The sequence below is a fragment of the Saccopteryx leptura genome, chromosome 3 (genome assembly GCF_036850995.1).
Source record: "Saccopteryx leptura isolate mSacLep1 chromosome 3, mSacLep1_pri_phased_curated, whole genome shotgun sequence".
Taxonomy (NCBI): Eukaryota; Metazoa; Chordata; class Mammalia; order Chiroptera; family Emballonuridae; genus Saccopteryx; species Saccopteryx leptura.
The window spans coordinates 69,313,142-69,332,851 of NC_089505.1; the positions used below are offsets into that span (position 1 = coordinate 69,313,142).

At 49.3% G+C, this 19,710-nt stretch overlaps 1 protein-coding gene and 2 pseudogenes across 1 annotated transcript; all 3 read left to right on the plus strand.

Moving 5' to 3' along the window:
• Positions 1–10,874, plus strand: part of LOC136399198 (sialic acid-binding Ig-like lectin 14) — a 47,124-nt pseudogene extending 36,250 nt beyond the window's left edge.
• Positions 10,875–11,017: 143 nt separating this feature from the next.
• LOC136397102 (sialic acid-binding Ig-like lectin 14) overlaps positions 11,018–19,710 on the plus strand; it is an 83,241-nt pseudogene continuing 74,548 nt past the window's right edge.
• Positions 16,025–18,368, plus strand: LOC136397103 (sialic acid-binding Ig-like lectin 14). The gene is made up of 5 exons (XM_066371699.1): positions 16,025–16,054; positions 16,223–16,325; positions 16,537–16,794; positions 17,613–17,748; positions 17,888–18,368. The coding sequence occupies exons 1-4, from the start codon at positions 16,025–16,027 to the stop codon at positions 17,720–17,722; spliced, it is 501 nt and encodes a 166-aa protein (XP_066227796.1). The 3' UTR covers positions 17,723–17,748; positions 17,888–18,368.

Sequence of the window (19,710 nt, forward strand, 5' to 3'; positions counted from 1 at the left end):
TTCTCCACTGTGGTGTCTACTATGCATCTGAGCCCAACATGTACTAACTGAATTCACAGTTCTCTTCTTTACAAAATCTCTTAAAATATTTCCCTCTCCAGCTTCATGTCCAAAACATTAGCATTGTTCTTGGCCTTGCTCTCTCAATGTGCCTCTGATCTTTGATAATACAACTAGCCCATCTGACTCTCACCAGCTCCACTGGCCCACCCAGACCCCAGCACCCTCATCTACATCCGGGGCACGCAACAGCCCCCCACCAGGAGTGGGTGTTTGGGCTCAGCACAGCCAGCAGAGAGATCAGGAGAAAACAGATCAGATCCTGTCCCTTCTCTGCTTGAGCCCTGAACTGCCATCTCAGCTGTGATAATGTGATTTATAATAAAATAAGTATGTTTGGTTTTTTCCCATTTCTGGCACAGAGCTTCTAAAAGCCTTCTAATTTCACCTAAATGGTGAAAACACTAAAGATGTCAAGTTAATGAGGTGACTTTGGAAAACACCTAAGAATGGGTGCTGGTTGCCATGGGAACCAACCATGTGAATAGGGAATTGGAATTTTCAGATCCAGCACCCTGGCCGAAAGTTGAATCAATCACCGATGGCCCAGAATTGAATCCATCATGCCTACGTAATAAAGCCTCCATAAAACCCAAAAGGATGGGGTTCAGAGAGCTTCTGGGTTGGTGAACACGTGGAGATGCAGGAGGACGTGGAAGCCCCACCCCTGCCCCACACCTTGTCCTGTACATCTCGTCCATCTGCCTGTTAGTTTTTTATTCTTTAATATCTGCTTATAATAAACCAGTGATCCAGCAAGTAAATGTGTTTCCTGAGTTCTGTGAGTCATTCTAGGAAATTAATTGAACCCAAGGAGGTGTCATGGGAACCTCTGATCTATATAGCTGGTGGTCAGAAGCACATTGGACAACCAGAACTTGCAACTGGCATCTGATCTGAAGTGTGTGGGGGGCAGTCCTGTGGGTCTGAGCTCAGGTCCTGTGGGATCTGAGGCTTTCCCCAGGGAGAGAGTGTCCGAGTTGAGTTCACTGCTTGGTGATGTGGAAACAAGAACACACATGAGAACTGCTGCTGGAATCGTAACAACTCATACACAGTGATGGCTACTTCTAGATGTCAGCTTGACGGACTGGACCACGGGGTGCACAGACACTTAGTCAAACATTATTCTGGGAGTTTCTGTTAGGGTGTTTTAGGATGAGATTAATATTATTTATTAATTTTTAATTGAATTTTATTGGGGTGATGCCGGTTAAAATAATTATATAGTTTTAGGTACCCAGTTGTACAATATATCCTTATATATCATGTTGTGTTTAACCCCCACCCCCTCAAGTCAAGTCTTCATCCATCACCATTTTTCCCACCGATACTCTCATCCCCACCTCTCCCCCTCCCGGATAATCACACCCTGTTGCGCATCATCTTGAGTTTTTATTTCTTTTTTGCTCTATCCTTCCACCTCCCTCACCAACCCCTTTCACCCTCAATACTTGTCAGACTGCCTTCTATGTATGGGCGTGTCTCTATTTTGCCTGTTAGTTCATTTTGTTCACTAGATTTCACATATGAGTAAAATCATGTGGTACTTATCTTTCTCTGATTGGCTTATTTCCCTTAGCTAAAAGATCTCCAAGTGCATCGATGCTGTTGCAAAAGGTAAGGTTTTCTTCTTTTTTATGACTGCATAATATTCCATTGTGTAAATGAACCACGGTTTTTTTATCCACTTATCTGTTGATGGGCACTTGGGCTGTATCCAGATCTTTCTGTTTTTTAGTGAGAGGAGGGAGATAGACAGACTCCCACATGTGCCCCACCAAGATCCACCCAGCAACCCCCATCTGGGGCCAATGCTCAAGTCAACTGTGCTATCCCTCAGCACCCACTGCTTGAACCAATCAAAGCACTGGCTACAAAAGGGGAAGAGAGACAAGGAGGGGGAGAGAGGGGGAGAGAAACAGATGGTCATTTCTCATGTGTGTCCTGACCGGGGATTGAACCCGGGACTTCCACACACCAGGCTGACAATCTATTCACTGAGTCAACCGGCCTGAGCAGTATTTTCTTTTCTATGCATTTGTAGAAATTCATCCTATATTCGGAGACTGATACTCTGATGCTTGAGTGTATTGTAAAAATCTTCCCTCACTTGATAGCTGATCATTTGGCACTATCTATGCAGAGTCCTTAATTTTAACATAGTCCACATTTCCAATGTTTCTCTTTATGAATAGTGCTTTTATGTCTTGTTCAGGAATCCTACCCTACCTTAAGTTCATGGCGAGGTCCTGCTATGTGATCACAAACTATAGGTCTTCAATCCACCTGCACTTGATTTGAGCATTGTCGGAGTTAGGGGGGCAGTTTCATTCCACTGTCTGTGAACCCCTCGCTGCCCACACATACAATTGAGAAGTTTATCTCTTTGTCACTTCTCTGTGTCACCTCTGCTATCGTGCATGACATTTCCTGTGGTTTAGGTCCACGGTATTTCTAGATGCCCTACTCTGTTCCTGTGGTCTCGTGGTCTAACCCTGTGTGAGTCTTGCTTTCTGTAATGTTTTACTATGTCTAGACATCTTACAGAGCCCGTCCTCGTATACTGTTCTTCTTCACGATTGCCTTGGCTGTGTTTGGAAATATTTACTTCAATATATTTTCACAATAGCAGCACCAAATTTTCCTAAAATCAACTGGGAGATTGGGTGACGTATTGCTTTAATTCAGAAGATTAATTTGGGTGGAAGAGACTTTTACACAATAGCGCTTTCATATCCATGAACATACACATTTTTTCTATTTATTTACATCTTTAATGCCCTTCCAGACAGATTTTCTTCCATTGAGAAAGCACATATTAAGTTTTGTCATGTACATCTGTCTTTTTTATTTAAGAAAATTTTTCCCATTGATTAGAGAGAGAGACAGGAAGGGGGAGAAAGAGAGAGGCCATTCGATGTGCTACTTAGTTGTTCCATTTAGTTGTGCACTCACTGGTTGCTTCTCATTTGCATCCTGATGGGGGGTTGTACCTGCAACCTCAGAGCAGCTTGGTGGCCAGGACAGTGCCCTACCTACTGACCCATCCAGTGAGAGCTGTCCCAGAAATCTCTAAAGAGATATAATCCAGGTATATCATAATTTTGAGGCTATTGCCAATGGCATCCTATGTTTTGTTTATTACTGTGATATAACAATGCATTTGATTTTTGTAATTTGATTTTATCTCTAGCAACCTTGCTGACTCTCTTAATAAGCTCCTAAATGTATGTATCTATACTGGTACTTGTGAATTTTTTTTATAATGCAGTCCTTTATGAAGAAAAAGAGCTTTGTTTTCTTTTCAATTTTCATAGTGTTTACCTATTGCTATTGCTTTTCTAGACTAAGACCTGATGTTATTGTATTAGGTATGATGTTTACTGAAGACTCCCCCTACCTCATTAAAGAAATTCTTCTGGATTTCTAGTTGGCTGAGAGGTTTATCATGAAGGCATTGGAAATCACCCTAAATGGTCATTGTTTTATCTTTTGAAATTTATTCAGTCAAGGGCCAATCAGAACACAGAAGCCCCACTGTGTATTTCAGCAGCAGGCATTTAACTTAAGGAGTTTGTTATGCTGATGTTGGAACACAAATGGAGCAAAGAGGGAACTCTCCCTGGAAGTCTGACAGCATGATAAGCTTATTCAAATACCAGCCTGAGTTTTGTTTTGTTTTTTGTTTGTTTGTTTGTTTGTTTTTAGTGCATATATGAATTATTGAGATATAATTGACATATAACACTATGCTGGTTTCAGGTGTCCAACATAATGTTTCAACATAGGAATATATTGTGAAGAACTCACCAGAATATGTCTTCTTAACATTAATCACTATGTACAGTTGAACATGTTTTTGTTGTGATGAGAACTTTTAAAAATTTTCTTCTAGCGATATACCCACTTAGGAATTTTCAAATATGCAACACGGTATTATTAACTATCTCTTTATAGTTAATAGTATTAATACTCATTATTATTAACTACAGTCACCATGCTGTACATTATGCCCGCATGATTTAATTACTTGTAACTGGAGGTTTGTGCATTTGGCCACCCTAGCCCACTTCACCCACCCCTCATCCTCTGCCTCTGGTCACCACCAGTCCCTTCTCTGTATCTGTGAATTTGATTGTTTTTTAAGTTTCCAAATGTATGTGAGCTCATATGGTATTTGTCTTCGTCAAGTTTACTTCTGTGACCATAATACCTTCATGGTCTATCCAAGTTCTCCTTAATAGTAGTAGTATTTTTTTTTTCTTTTAATGGCACAATGATATTCCATTGCATATACACAACATTTTTCAAAATTTTTTATTTATTCATTTTAGAGAGGAGAGGGAGAGACAGAGAGGAGAGACATAGAGAAGGGGGTAGGAGCTGGAAGCATCAAGTCCCATATGTGCCTTGACACAGGGTTTCGAACTGGCGACCTCAGCATTTCCAGGTAGATGCTTTATCCACTGCACCACCACAGGTCAGGCCACAACATTTTTTTCTTCCATTCATTTATCGATGGACATCTAGGTTGCTTCCACATCTTGGCTATTGTAAATAATGCTTTTGTGAACACAGGGGCTCATGTCTTTTCAATTTAATTTTTTCAAGTTAATGTTTTCATTTCTTCCAAATAAGTACCCAGAAGTGGAATTGCTGGATCATATGGAAGCTCTATTTTTTATATAATGTTTTCAACTTTCGTTTATTGATTTCAGCGAGAGAGGACGGGAGAGAGAGACACAGGAACATCTAGCTGTTCCTGGATGTGCTCTGACCCAGCGTTGAAGCAGCAACCTTTGCACTTTGGGACGATGCTCTAACCAACCGAGCTCTCCAGCTAGAGTTCTCTTTTTAGTTTGTGAGGAACTGCCTTACTGACTTACATAGTGGTTGCACCAGTTTTTGTTCCCACCACCAGTGCAAGAAGGTTCCCCTCTCTAAAAGTTCTTGCCAACACTTACTATTTTTTGTCATCTTTATAACCCCAACTGGAGATGTGCTAGACTGCTCAGTGATATGAGTTGTGGGGGCACAACCATAGAAATCTGCTTTCTTGAGTCCTTTGCTTGCACAACACGATCTTCTGTGCAGTATGTGAGGAGTCCGGGTGGGTGGGGGTGGAGCTGGGTTCCCATACTCACCTGCTCCCTGTGGCAGGAACAGACCCAGGTTTTTGTGGAGCCTGATATTTATACAAATGTTGAGATCACTGTTTAAAAAATTGTGGCACACATGAATTTTTCTGAAATGAGGAAACACATCGTGTCAAGTCACAAAAGCTAAAATATTGAAACCCAAAATATAAGACAATTCAGAAAAAGTACAGACTATGTTGTTGGCTGTGTGCACCCCTGTCTGTCACCTGCACAGCACACGGTCCCACAGTGATGACTGATGTTCTTTTTTTTTTATAAATAAATTTTTATTTTAATGGGGTGACATCAATAAATCAGAGTACATATATTCAAATGAAACATTTTCAGGTTATCTTGTCATTTAGTTCTGTTGCATACCCATCACTTAAAGAGAGATTGTCCTCTGTCACCCTCTATCCAGTTTTCTTTGTACCCCTCCCCCTCCCCTTCTCCCTCCTTCCCTCCCCCCACCCCCCGTAACCACCACACTCCTGTCCATGTCTCTTAGTTTCGTTTTTATGTCCCAACCTTCAGTTGTTGTTTTTTTCTGATTCACTTATTTCACTCCGCATAATGTTATCAAGGTTCCACCATTCTGCTGTAAGTGATCCGATGTCATCATTTCTCCTAGCTAAATAGTATACCATGGTGTATATGTGCCCCATCTTCTTTATCCAGCCTTCTATTTTTTTTTTACAGTGATTCAAAGCCTTTAAGCAATCTCTTGGCCAATACAGCAAGAATCCATAAAAGAGTAGTGTCCTTAACATGTTCACCAAGTCCAAGTTGGCCCCATCACCATGCCAAATCCCTGAAAAATGCAACCCAACCACAGTTCAGCTTTTTAGGAGCTGTCACAGGGAGCAGGAGTCCAGGAAAAGTCCACATCCAGGAAAAGTCTGCATGGCACTGGAGTTGTCACCATTCTAGTGGGCGTGCTGGGTGGATCCCGTTCAGGCGCATGCGGGAGTCGTTCTGACTGTCTCTCCCTGTTTCCAGCTTCAGAAAAATACAAAAAAAAAAAATAATAATAAAATAAAATAATAATAATAATAAAAAAAAGAATAGATCAAGAATTTAATATTTCCTTTGGCACAGTTTATTGACATGTCTTTTTCTCCTGCATAGTTTATGAAACTTACTTTTTTTAAAATTTTATTTAGAAAATTAAATTTAACGGGGTGACATTGATCAATAAGAGTACATAGGTTTTAGGTAAACGTTTCTGTAGCATTTGAACAGTTGATTATGTTGTACACCCATCACCCAAAGTCAAATCATGTTCTGTCACCATATGTTTGGCCCCCTCCTCTCCCCCTCCTATATCTCCCGGTAACCTCTTCACCCCAAAACTTTCTTTCAATCGCAAAACTTGTCACTGGAGGTCTGAACTCTTTCAAGTCAGTGACAAGTGTGGAGAAAAGCTTATGAAGTTTGTTTCTTTCATAAAAGAGCAGCAGGATTGCAGCTGATTCCCAGACATCCCTGGAGCCCTTGCTGGGGCTTTGAAAAGGGACCAAGCACGTGAGGGCCCTGAAGGTGAAGTTTCTTGGGCTTTAAGGCAGTAAATGTGCAGCTGTGCTGAGGTCCAGCCTTCGGTGTCCCCGCTGAATACGGCATAATCTGTCTTCACAAGTCCCATTTCAAGGGGCCCGAGCACAGTCACTGTCCCACAGACCTTCAGACCCTTGACAAGCAACAGCGGTGCATCCACGTCCCCCAAATCCCTCAGAGGAAGTGGCTTTAATGCTCAACATTCCCCCTGGGCTCCACCCTCCACTGGAGTGGGGTCTAAATTCCTTACTCTCTTATAGCTCTTGAGCGGTCTAAATAAAATTCAAAACTATACTTTCCCAGAATATCCAATGGTTTCAGCTGAAGGATGGGTCCCCCCAAGTCACCAGGATCAGCTCTGACCACAATGAGTGACCACTCTCTTGACTTAAACATCATCTGTAAGGGGACCACTTTCAGATTCACATCTGGACAAGCCTCTCCACCCCTGGGGGCCTTGGTATGTCAGCCGGCAGGCTGGAGTTTTCGGGGAGGTGAGACAGATGGTTCCTCAAACTCCCTGCTACCCTGCGTGGCCTGTAGAGCCCTAGTTCCCTCCCAGGACTGGCCGCAGCTCTGTCTTCCTGTTAGGGTGCCCTCAGCCTCACCCCACACCTCAGATATTCCCTCCCACACAGGGACCTGGAGGAGCTCTGTCCTGTCAGATGCAGACATGGTGCCCCTGCTGCTGCTGCCCCTGCTGTGGGGGGGTGAGTGCCCTGAGGAAGGGAGGCTGGGCAAGTGGGGGTGGGGCGGAGCTGCAGCTGAGACCTTGTGTCCCCCCAGGGTCCCTGCAGGAGCAGCCAGGCTATAAGCTCCAAGTGCAGAGATCTGTGATGGTGCAGGAGGGTCTGTGGGTCCACGTGCCCTGCTCCTTCTCCTACCCTGGGAGTTCGTCTCCTTCCCAACATACACTGTATACCTACTGGTATGAGAAAGGGGCCATCCCAAATAATGATGATCCTGTGGCCACAAACAACCCAAAGAAACCAGTGAAGAAAGAGTTCCAGAACCGATTCCTCCTCGCGGACCCCGGGACCAACAACTGTTCCCTGAGCATCAGAGACGCCAGGACCAGTGACTCAGGAACCTACTTCTTCCGAGTGGAGACACATGTGAAACATAGTTACAAGGATAAGATGCTGAGTGTGCAGGTGACAGGTATGGCAGGACCCAGGAAAAGACCCAGGGGTGTGGGACTGTGTTCTAGAACAGGAACAGGACACCAGGACACTTCCTGATCCAGGTCTTGGGCTCAGGGTGGGCGAAAAACACAGAGGACCCAGAGCAGCTGTGGCCCTGAGGCAGAGGAACCACTCAGGGTCACACTCTCAGTCCTCGAGCCCTGGACCCCAGGCAACTCCCTCTCTCCTCCTCAGCCCTGACAGAGACGCCCGACATTGATATTCCGGAGCCTCTGGAGTCCGGCCGCCCCACACAGCTGACCTGCAGCCTGCCAGGGGCCTGCGAAGGGGGAAGCCGTCTCCCCTTCTCCTCAGACCCTCCACTCCTCAGTGCCCACCTTCACCCCGAGGCCCCAGGACCACGACACCAAAGTCACTTGTCTGGTGACACTGGTAGCAACTTTGATGACCATGCAGAGTACCGTCCACCTCAATGTGTCTTGTGAGTGTTGAGAGGATGGTGGGTGGTCCCGCGGTATTAGGACTGGTGGGACTGGTGTGTGTGTCTCTGCGTGTGTGTGTGTGTGTGTGTGTGTGTGTGTGTGTGTGTGTGTGTGTGTGTGTAGGGGATGCTGAGCTAACTTGAGAACTCTTGTGCATGGATATAAGCATGGGGGGGATGGCCCAGCAGGACCAAAATCCCACCTTCCCTGTTCCCACCGCCCTCCTTGGGTTCAGGGTGACTTCTATCCACTCCTCCCCTTTGAAACGGGTCCATGTCTTTCTGTCCCAGATGCCCCCCGGAACCTCGCCATAGGCATCTCCTTCAGAAATGTCACAGGTAGGAATAACCTTACCCCATCTGGAGTGACCATTCCCCTGGGTACCATGCAGCAGAGGACATTCAGAGTTTGAATGTGATCAGATGTGGGAAGGGCAAGGATGAAAATCATCAGCCTCCCTCCCTTACCTCTGTGGCTGGGAGCCTATAGCCCCTTTCCACACACACCCCTCTCCATCTCTCCCTCTCTCTTTGAACTTCTCTCCCCAAAGCCCTGAAGATTCTGCAGAACACCTCCTCTCTGACCATTCTGGAGGGTGAGGCCCTGTGGCTGCTGTGTGAGGCTGACAGCAACCTCCTTGCAGAGCTGAGCTGGTTCCATGTGTCCCCCTGAAGGCCACCCCCATCCCCACCCCCATCTCCAGCACCTCAACCCTGGAGCTGCCTCCTGTGGGGACTGCAGAAGAAGGGGAGTTCTCCTGCGGGGAACCGCACCCTCTGGGCTCCCAGACTCTCTCTCTCTCAGCCTCTCCGTGGTCCCTGAGTGTGTGACCTCTGAAGTTAGATTTTCTGGGTCTTAGGGAGATTAGATTAGAGGGACTGCTGACCCTGCTCCTCCCTCCCCACAGTCTCCCTGCAGCTGCTGGGCCCCTCCTGCTCCTGGGAGGACCAGGGTCTGCACTGCAGCTGCTCCTCCCGAGCCCAGCCGGCCCCCTCCCTGCGCTGGCGGCTGGGGGCGGGGCTGCTGGAGGGGAACCACAGCAATGCCTCCTGCAGGGTCACCTCCCGCTCAGCGGGGCCCTGGGCCAACAGCTCCCTGAGCCTCAGCCAGGAGCTCAGCGCTGGCCTCAGACTCAGCTGCGAGGCCAGTAATATCCACGGGGCCCAGAGCGCCGCTGTCCTCCTGCTGCCAGGTCAGGGGGTCTAATGGGGGACAGGTTTAGAGAGAAAGGAGTGGGTCACAGAGAAGATGGAGCTGATGGCGGGGCTGGGCCTGGACCGGGTGATTGCTAGGACAGGGCCCTCCATCTCCTGCAGGAACAGAACCTACAGCCAATTCTGCAAGAAGGTGGGGAGATAAGAGACTGAGTCCTGTAGTGGGTGGTCTCATGCTGAGTTGGTCCCAGGAGGGAAAGGCCCTAGCCCCCCCCCCCATCCCTCAGCACTGGGGTCCTGGAGCTGCCCCACTAGGGGCTGCAGATGGAGGAGAGTTCACATTTCATGCTCAGCACCTGCTGGGCTCCCAGCATGTTTCCTTCAACCTCTCTGTGCATAGTGAGTTGCAGGATGAGTGCTGGGGGCAGGCTGCCTGGTCAGGTGTTGGAGCTGTGGGTGGGACTGAGTCCTGGGGATACAACATCACCTCTCTCTGCTCTTCCCCAGGAAGCCCCCCTCCCCGCAGCTGTGTGACTGAGGAGCAGCAGGGCTCCTGGCCCCTGGTCCTCACCCTGATCAGAGGGGCCCTCATGGGGGCCGGCTTCCTCCTCACCTATGGGCTCACCTGGCTCTACTACTCCAGGTGAGCAGGTCTGTCCCTCTCTACAGGGAAGTTCAGTGATTGGCCCTTAGTTCCAGGTGGAGCTGGGCTGCCCAGCCCTGCTTGGAGATAGAGCTAAATTGGGCAAGTCACTGAACTTAGACCCCCGTTGTCTCTGCAGGTGTGGAGGCCCCATACAACCAGGCCAACATCCTGACTGATCGGTCCTTCTTTTAAAATGGGGAGAAGGTGCAGACACACAGTTTAGAGGGACAGTCGTGGGACATCAATGTCACCTTCTCCCTAGAAACCCCTGACTCACCTGTCTCAATTGTACCCCTGGTATTTTAAGTTGTGGAAGAGACAGAGTGATGACAAAGAGAGTAATTGAAAGATGACATTTATTACTTTTATTTTCTGAGAGTAAGGAGGGAGAAAGCATGTAGGAATGACTGGGTCAGGCAGTTTAATTATAATTCCCCTACTGGCTTCCTGGAACAACTTGCAGCACAAAGCAAGAAAAACAGGATTTGTAAATAGTTAAGACAAATGGTCCTAAACTCCTCTCCTCCCTCCTCCCTCCTCCCTCCTGAGAAAGGAGGGTCACCTATGCTACAGACAAAGGAATCATGCACCCTGTGCCTGAACACTGAAAGGGTATAGAAGATGTAAGAAATCTGACCTTGGGAAGCTTGTGTGTTGAAGCCTATTAGGTCACGTTGTTCTGCTGCTAAATAAATCCCCTTTCCTTCAGTAAGTTGTCTAGTGTCTTTTGTCCCCCGGGAGTCACATCCTGCATTCCTGCAGCAGGAGGAGTACTCACCACACCAGACAAGGGCCTCGGGGAAGCACCAGGTTCCTCGGGAAGCAGATGCAGGTTTGGGGAGCCCAGCCAGAGCCTTTATTGGGGTTTCCAGGAGAAAGACAAGAGAAGGCAGTGTGAGTGTTCAGGATCAGCTGGGATGAATAAATCTGGGTTTGGGCCTGTGGGGAGGTCTCTGTGTGTCTGGTCCCAGGTCCTGGGAGATTTAGGGCAGGCGGAGTGGCTGGGGACCATGGGCTCAGGGTGAGTTGGTTTGAGTCTGAAAGGCTGTTCCTGGCAGAGGTCTTGGCTGTCTCTGGGAACTGGGTGCCCCTGGGTGGAGCTGTCTCTCCTTGGCCTCAAAGCTGACTAAGGTGTGAAACCCTCATAAGACACAACAGAAAACAAGTAAACCCACCCACTGACGGCCCCTTGTTTCTCCCTGTGCCTCTCCCACTGGACTTGTCCTCTCTCTCTGTGCTGGTCCTGCCCACCCACCCTCTGACCCTCCCTCTCTATTCCCAGGCTCAGGATGGAACTTTACCTGCGCTTTATCCTCCCATTGCCCAGAAGTTACCTGGCTGACACCTGAGTTTCTGGTCCCTCAAACTGCCCTGTCAGTGCAGACATCCACGTAGCAGTGTCAGGTGCTCAGGTCTTCTGTTCCGGTTCAAAGATGCGTACCTTCTGATGAGTACTATAAAACATCCCAACATGTAATTATTATTAAGTAATACTAAATAAAAATTTGTTTTACATTTTAGTATGTAGTGCAGGTTCTTGAGCCAATTTATAGAATTCTGAGACTGACTGTGTTTAAGCCAATGGCTATGGGCCAAACCTGTACTGAATGTGAGCAGTGAGTTCATGCCTCTCCTCTAGAGGGCAGCACTGACTCTAGACCCAAAATGTAAAAACAGAATCCAAGTAAAGTTTAGCTCCTGAAGGACCAACTCCCCTGCTCGCTGAGGACTCACATCTCTCAGAGGTCAGAGTAGGGACCCAGGTGGTGTTTGTTTCTCACAGGAAAGGGTCTCCTGTGAGATGCATCCCAGAACATAAAATGCTGATGGCACCGTGTTCAGCAGAGGGCAGACTTCACCGTGGTTTGCATCCAGGATTTGAATGAGTCAGACCTCTGCTGAGAAGTTGAACTAAAGAAATAGCCTTCGGAATAGTCACAGGGATGTCAAGTGCAGCACAGGGAACAGAGACAATACTACTGTAATAACTGTGCATGGTGTCCGGTGGGCACTGGAAATGTAAGGGGCTCACTTTGTAAAGTATGTGACTATCTAACCACCATGCTCTATGCCTGACACTAATATAAAGTCACACTGAGTGTGAACAGGAATTGCAAAATAAAATTTAAATTAGAAATATGGCAAACTTCAGACTGTGTGATTGCTGCTTGGTGCTTCACTGCATTACTCTGTTCAGGAACCCCCAATCAGGTCCCACAGGGACAGGGCAGGTGGGGCAGAGGAGTGGAGTAAGCCTGCGATGAAGAGAATGATGGGGGTGTTGTAGGAAGAAACAGTGCCAGGATTACACATCCAAATTTTACATGGGTGATTGTTATGAATTTCACCATGAAAAATAGATTTTTATTTGAATATTTAGAAAATCAAACACACACACACACACACACACACACACACACACACACACAACCTCTCTGAGATGAATTCTATGGCCCTTCTTGAGTGTGAAAATGGCAGCGTCTTCCCCCAGCTCATTAGTGTGGGTGCATGAGGACGGGCCCTGTGCTCTGAGGGGGTCAGCCTGGCCTCTCCTCTGCCCCTGAGCCCCGTCTTCCAGGTTCAGGTTGTCGGGATCTCCTTCCCTGCCCTCTGTCTGTACCTGTGGCTTTTGGTGGCAACTTCCGCTCCTCTGTCCACCCCAGCTGTTGCTCACTGCTGACAGACAGGACGGAGTATGGGCTCAGGGGGGTGGGGCTGTCTTGGGGCCACATCTGCCACCTCCAGCTTGGGAGATGCCTCCAGTGTCGGGTGGTATGAAGGCCTGAGGACAAGGACAGAGAACTGGCTGGGGTTGACTCAATCACCAATGTTCAGTGATATAATTAATCATGACTAGGCAAAGCAGCCTCCATAAAACCCAAGAGGACCAGGGTCTGAGAGCTTCTGTGTTGGGGAACACAGGTAGGTGCAGGGAGAGAGGTGACCTCAGAGAGGCCATGGAAGCCCCAGCCCCTTACTCCACACCTGCCCTCTCACCTCTTCCATCTGGCTGTCCCTGAGCCACACTCTTTTATAATAGACCAGTGATGTACGAAGTAACCTATTTTCTGAGTTCTGTGACTTCTTTGGCAAATTAATAAATCCACAGGCAAGGAGGTCTTAGGAACTTCTGATTATAGTCTGCTGGTCAGTAACATTGTTGGTAGCCTGAATTTGTGACTGACATCTGATGTCATTCGGGATCAGGTTAGGAACTGAACTCTAAACCTGTGGAATCTGATGCTGTGTCCATGAAGGTTGTGTTAGAATTCAGTTGAATTGCTTGTTTGTGTGGGAGAAACTCACTACCCTCTCTGCCAATGGAGTTGGTCTCAGAATACAAAATAGTTTATATTCATTTTCTTGTAGTGAGTCTTCAAAGTGGGTGTTTTATATTTTTATAAACCATCATCAAGCCCCTCACAACCCAAATCCTTACAGCTACCTTTTTTATTTGTTTATTTGTTATTTTATTTTTATACAGGGACACAGATAAAATCAGAGAGAGGGATAGATAGAGACAGACAGATAGGAACGGAGGGATATGAGAAGCATCAATTATAAGTTTTTCGTTTTGACACCTTAGTTGTTCATTGATTGCTTTCTCATATGTGCCTTGACCACGGGCCTTCAGCAGACCAAGTAACCCCTTGCTCGAGCCAGCGACCTTGGGTCCAAGCTGGTGAGCTTTTGCTCAAGCCAGATGAGCCCGTGCTCAAGCTGGCGACCTTGGGGCTCGAACCTGGGTCCTCTGCATCCCAGTCCGATGCTCTATCCACTTCACCACCACCTGGTCAGGCACAGCCACCCTTTTAAAAGTCACCTGCCCTCCTGGCTGGTTGGCTCAGTGGTAGAGCATCAGCCCGGCGTGTGGAAGTATCAGGTTCGATTCCCTGCCAGGGTACACACGAGAGGCACCCATCTGCCTCTCCAACCTTCCTCCTCTTCCCTCTTCCTATCTCTCTCTTCCCCTCCCATAGCCAAGGCTCCACTGGAGCAAAGTTGGCCGGGGCACTGAGGTTGGCTCCATGGCCTCTCCCTCAGGCACTAGAAGGTCTCTGGTTGCAACAGAGCATTGCCCCCTGGAGGGCATGCCGGGTGGATCCCTGTCAGGCACATGCAGAAATCTGTCTTTCTGCCTCCCTGCTTCTCGCTTCAGAAAAATACAAAACATAAAAATTAAAATAAAATAAAATAAAATAAAAGTCGCCTGCCCTGGGTAGTGATGGCTGACAAGAGGGACCATGCTGCTCCTGGACAGAAGTGTGGGGGGGAGTTGCTGGGTGTGGGGTAGCCGTCCTCACTTTAGTGGACGAGGCCAGTTTTCTCTGAAGCACTGGTACCATTTTACATTCCAGAACCACTGCCCACACTCTCCTAACACTGCGTGTTTTCAGACACTTTCGTGTTTATCCACTTGGAGCCACTGTAGTAGTATCTTATTGTGGTTTTAAAGAGCACCTTCCTGGTGAGCCAATTTTTTGTATTCTTTTTCTATATGTCTGTAGAAATTCTATATTCTGGAGACTGATACTGTGATGCTTGGATGAGCTGTAAAATTTTTTTCTCATTTGATGGCTGTGGACTCAGCAGTTTCTGTGAGGTCTCCGTTATCTGCCTGAACGGTCAGGGGGCAGGGAGGAGAGCCAGGATGATTCCTCAGCCCCACCCACACCCCCAACCTGTGGAGCTCAAGTTCCCCTTCCAGGCCTGGCCACAGCTCTCTTGCCCATGACCTGCTGTCGGAGTGAATGGTCCCACCCCACAGCTAGGCAGTTCCTTCCCTGACACAGTCCCTGACACAGGGACTTTGACCAGCTCTGTCCTGTCAGATGCAGACATGGTGCCTCTGCTGCTGCTGCTGCTGCTGCTGAGAGGGGGTGAGTGCCCTGAGGAAGGGAGGCTGGGCAAGTGGGGGTGGGGCGGAGCTGCAGCTGAGACCTTGTATCCCCCCAGGGTCCCTGCAGGAGCTGCCAGGCTATGAAATCAGAGTGCAGAGATCTGTGACGGTGCAAAAGGGTCTGTGCGTCCACGTGCCCTGCTCCTTCTCCTACCCTGGGAGTTCGTCTCCTTCCCAACATACACTCTATACCTACTGGTACGAGGAAGGGGCCAACATAAAAACTGCTGCTCCTGTGGCCACAAACAACCCAAAGAGACCAGTGAAGAAAGAGTTCCAGAACCGATTCCTCCTCGCGGACCCCGGGACCAACAACTGTTCCCTGAGCATCAGAGACGCCAGGACCAGTGACTCAGGAACCTACTTCTTCCGAGTGGAGACACATGTGACATATAGTTACCTGAAAAGCATGCTGAGTGTGCAGGTGACAGGTATGGCAGGGCCCAGGAAAAGACCCAGGGGTGTGGGACTGTGATCTAGAACAGGAACAGGACACCAGGACACTTCCTGATCCAGGTCTTGGGCTCAGGGTGGGCGGAAAACACAGAGGATCCAGAGCAGTGTGGCCCTGAGGCAGAGGAACCACTCAGGGTCACACTCTGGATCCCCAATCCCTGGACCCCAGGCAACTCCCTCTCTCCTCCTCAGCCCTGACAGAGATGCCTGACATTCACATTCCGGAGCCTCTGGAGTCCGGCCGCCCCACACAGCTGACCTGCAGCCTGCCAGGGGCCTGCGAAGGGGGAAGTCCTCTCACCTTCTCCTGGGTGGGGGATGCTCTTGACTCAGTGAACACTCAGACCCTCCACTCCGCAGTGCTCACCTTCACCCCGAGGCCCCAGGACCACGGCACCAAAGTCACCTGTCTGGTGACAGTGGTAGCAACTTTGGTGACCACGCGGAGAACCATCCAGCTCAATGTGTCTTGTGAGTGTTGACAGGATGGTGGGTGGTCCCGGGGTAGTGGGACTGGTGTGTGTGTGTGTGTGTGTGTGTGTGTGTGTGTGTGTGTGTGTGTGTATGTGTAGAGGAGGCTGAGCTAACCTGAGAACTCTTGTGTATGGATATAAGCATGGGGGGGATGGCCCAGCAGGACCAAAATCCCACCTTCCCTGTTCCCACCGCCCTCCTTGGGTTCAGGGTGACTTCCATTTGCTCCTCCTCTCTGAAGCGGGGCCATGTCTTTCTGTCCCAGATGCGCCCCAGAACCTCACCATAGACATCTCCTTCAGAAATGTCACAGGTAGGAAAAACTTACCCCATCTGGAGTGACCATTCCCCTGGGTACCATGCAGCAGAGGACATTCAGAGTTTGAATGTGATCAGATGTGGGAAGGGCAAGGATGAAAATCATCAGCCTCCCTCCCTTACCTCTGTGGCTGGGAGTCTATAGCCCCTTTCCACACACACCCCTCTCCATCTCTCTCTCTTTCTTTGAACTTCTCTCCCCAAAGCCCTGAAGATTCTGCAGAACACCTCCTCTCTGACCATTCTGGAGGGCGAGGCCCTGAGGCTGCTGTGTGAGGCTGACAGCAACCCCCTTGCAGAGCTGAGCTGGTTCCGTGCGTCCCCAGTCCTGAACGCCACACCCATCTCCAGCAAGGCAACCCTGGAGCTGCCTCGTGTGGGGACTGCGGAAGAAGGGGAGTTCTTCTGCCAGGCTTGGCACCCGCTGGGCTCCCAGACTCTCTCTCTCAGCCTCTCCGTGGTCCGTGAGTGTGTGACCTCTGAAGTCAGATTTTCTGGGTCTTAGGGAGATTAGATTAGAGGGACTGCTGACCTCCCCACAGTCTCCCCGCAGCTGCTGGGCCCTTCCTGCTCCTGGGAGGACAAGAGTCTGCACTGTACCTGCTCTTTAGGAGTCCAGCTGGCCCCCTCCCTGCGCTGGCGGCTGTGGGCGGGGCTGCTGGAGGGGAACCACAGCAATGCCTCCTGCAGGGTCACCTCCCGCTCAGCGGGGCCCTGGGCCAACAGCTCCCTGAGCCTCAGCCAGGAGCTCAGCGCCAGCCTCAGACTCAGCTGCGAGGCCAGCAATGTCCACGGGGCCCAGAGTGCCACTGTCCTGCTGCTGCCAGGTCAGGGGGTCTAATGGGGGACAGGCTTAGGGAGAGAGGAGTGGGTCACAGAGAAGATGGAGCCGGGCCTGGACAGGGGTGATTGCTAGGACAGGGCCCTTCATCTCTTGCAGGTACAGAACCTACAGCCGGTTCTGGAAGGAGATGGGGAGAGAAGAGACTGAGTCTTGTAGTGGGTGGTCTCATGCAGAGCTGGTCCCAGGAGGGAAAGGCCCTGGGCCCCTCCCAGCCCTCAACACTGGGGTCCTGGAGCTGCCCCAACAAGGGCTGCAGATGGAGGGGAGTTCACATTTCAAGCTCAGCACCTGCTGGGCTTCCAGCATGTTTCCTTCAACCTCTCTGTGCAGCATGAGTTGCAGGATGGGTGCTGGGGGCAGGCTGCCTGGTCAGGTGTTGGAGCTGTGGGTGGGACTGAGACCTGGAGATACAACATCACCCCCTCTGCTCTTCCCCAGGAAGCCCCCCTCCCTGCAGCTGTGTGACTGAGGAGCAGCAAGGCTCCTGGCCCCTGGTCCTCACCCTGATCAGTGGGGCCCTCATGGGGGCTGGCTTTCTCCCCACCTAAGGGCTCACCTGGCTCTTCTACTCCAGGTGAGCAAGTCTGTCCCTCTCTACAGGGAAGTTCAGTGATTGACCCTTAGTTCCAGGTGGAGCTGGGCTGCCCAGCCCTGCTTGGAGATAGAGCTAAATTGGGCAAGTCACTGAACTTAGACCCCCGTTGTCTCTGCAGGTGTGGAGGCCCCCATACAACCAGGCCAACATCCTGACTGATCGGTCCTTCTTTTAAAATGGGGAGAAGGTGCAGACACACAGTTTAGAGGGACAGTCGTGGGACATCAATGTCACCTTCTCCCTAGAAACCCCTGACTCACCTGTCTCAGTTGTACTCCTGGTAATTTAAGTTGTGGAAGAGAAAGAGTGATGACAAAGAGAGTAATTGAAAGACAACATTTATTACTTTTATATTCTGAGAGTGAGGAGGGATAAAGCCTGTAGGAATGACTGGGTCAGGCAGTTTAATTAAAATTCCCCTACTGGCTTCCTGGAACAACTTGCAGCACAAAGCAAAAAAAAACAGGATTTGTGAATAGTTAAGATAAATGGTCCTAAACTCCTCTCCTCCCTCCTCCCTCCTCCCTCCTGAGAAAGGAGGGTTACCTATGCTACAGACAAAGGAATCATGCACCCTGTGTCTGAACACTGAAAGGGTGTAGAAATGTAAGAAATCTGACCTTGGGAAGCTTGTGTGTTGAAGCCTATTAGGTCACGTTGTTCTGCTGCGAAATAAATGCCCTTTCCTTCAGTAAGTTGTCTAGTGTCTTTTGTCCTCAGAGAGTCACATCCTGCATTCCTGCAACAGGAGGAGTACTCACCACACCAGAGAAGGGCCCTGGGAAGCATCAGGTTCCTCGGGAAGCAGATGCAGGTTTGGGGAGCCCAGCCAGAGCCTTCATTGGGTTTCCAGGAGAAAGACAAGAGAAGGTAGTGTGAGCGTTCAGGATCACCTGGGATGAATAAATCTGGGGTTCGGGCCTGTGGGGAGGTCTCTGTGTGTCTGGTCCCAGGTCCTGGGAGATTTAGGGCAGGCGGGGTGGCTGGGGACCATGGGCTCAGGGTGGGTTGATTTGCGTCTGAAAGGCTGTTCCTGGCTGAGGTCTTGGCTGTCTCTGGGAACTGGGTCCCCCTGTTTGGAGCTGTCTCTCCTTGGCCTGAAAGCTGATTAAGGTGTGAAACCCTCATAAGACACAACAGAAAACAAGTAAAACCCACCCACTGACGGCCCCTTGTTTCTGCCTGTGCCTCTCCCACTGGACTTGTCTTCTCTCTGTTCTCGTCCTGCCCACCCACCCTCTGATCCTCCCTCTCTATTCCCAGGCTCAGGATGGAACTTTACCTGTGCTTTATCCTCCCATTGCCCAGAAGTTACCTGGCTGACACCTGAGTTTCTGGTCCCTCAAACTGCCCTGTCAGTGCAGACATCCACGTAGCAGTGTCAGGTGCTCAGGTCTTCTGTTCCGGTTCAAAGATGCGTACCTATAAAACATCCCAACATGTAATTATTATTAAGTAATACTAAATAAAAATTCATTTTACATTTTAGTATGTAGTGCAGTTTCTTCAGCCAATGTATAGAATTCTGAGACTGACTGTGTTTAAGCCAATGGCTATGGGCCAAAGCTGTACTGAATGTGAGCAGTGAGTTCATGCCTCTCCTCTAGAGGGCAGCACTGACTCTAGACCCAAAATGTAAAAACAGAATCCAAGTAAAGTTTAGCTCCTGAAGGACCAACTCCCCTGCTCGCTGAGGACTCACATCTCTCAGAGGTCAGAGTAGGGACCCAGGTGGTGTTTGTTTCTCACAGGAAAGGGTTTCCTGTGAGATGCATCTCAGAACATAAAATGCTGATGGCACCGTGTTCAGCAGAAGTGGGCTTGGCCGTGGTTTGCATCCAGGATTTGAATGAATCAGGCCTTTGCTGAGAAGTTGAACTAAAGAAATAGCCTTCAGAATAGTCACAGGGATGTAAAGTGCAGCACAGGCAACAGAGACAA

What these genes read in the sequence shown, in the direction of transcription:
- LOC136397103 (XM_066371699.1), top strand. Translation starts at nt 16,025, where the DNA reads ATGGTGGGTGGTCCCGGGGTAGTGGGACTG. An exon ending in GTCCCGGGGTAGTGGGACTG is followed by an intron (nt 16,055 to 16,222) that starts GTGTGTGTGTGT and finishes CCTTGGGTTCAG; the next exon opens with GGTGACTTCCATTTGCTCCT. An exon ending in CTCCTTCAGAAATGTCACAG is followed by an intron (nt 16,326 to 16,536) that starts GTAGGAAAAACT and finishes CTCTCCCCAAAG; the next exon opens with CCCTGAAGATTCTGCAGAAC.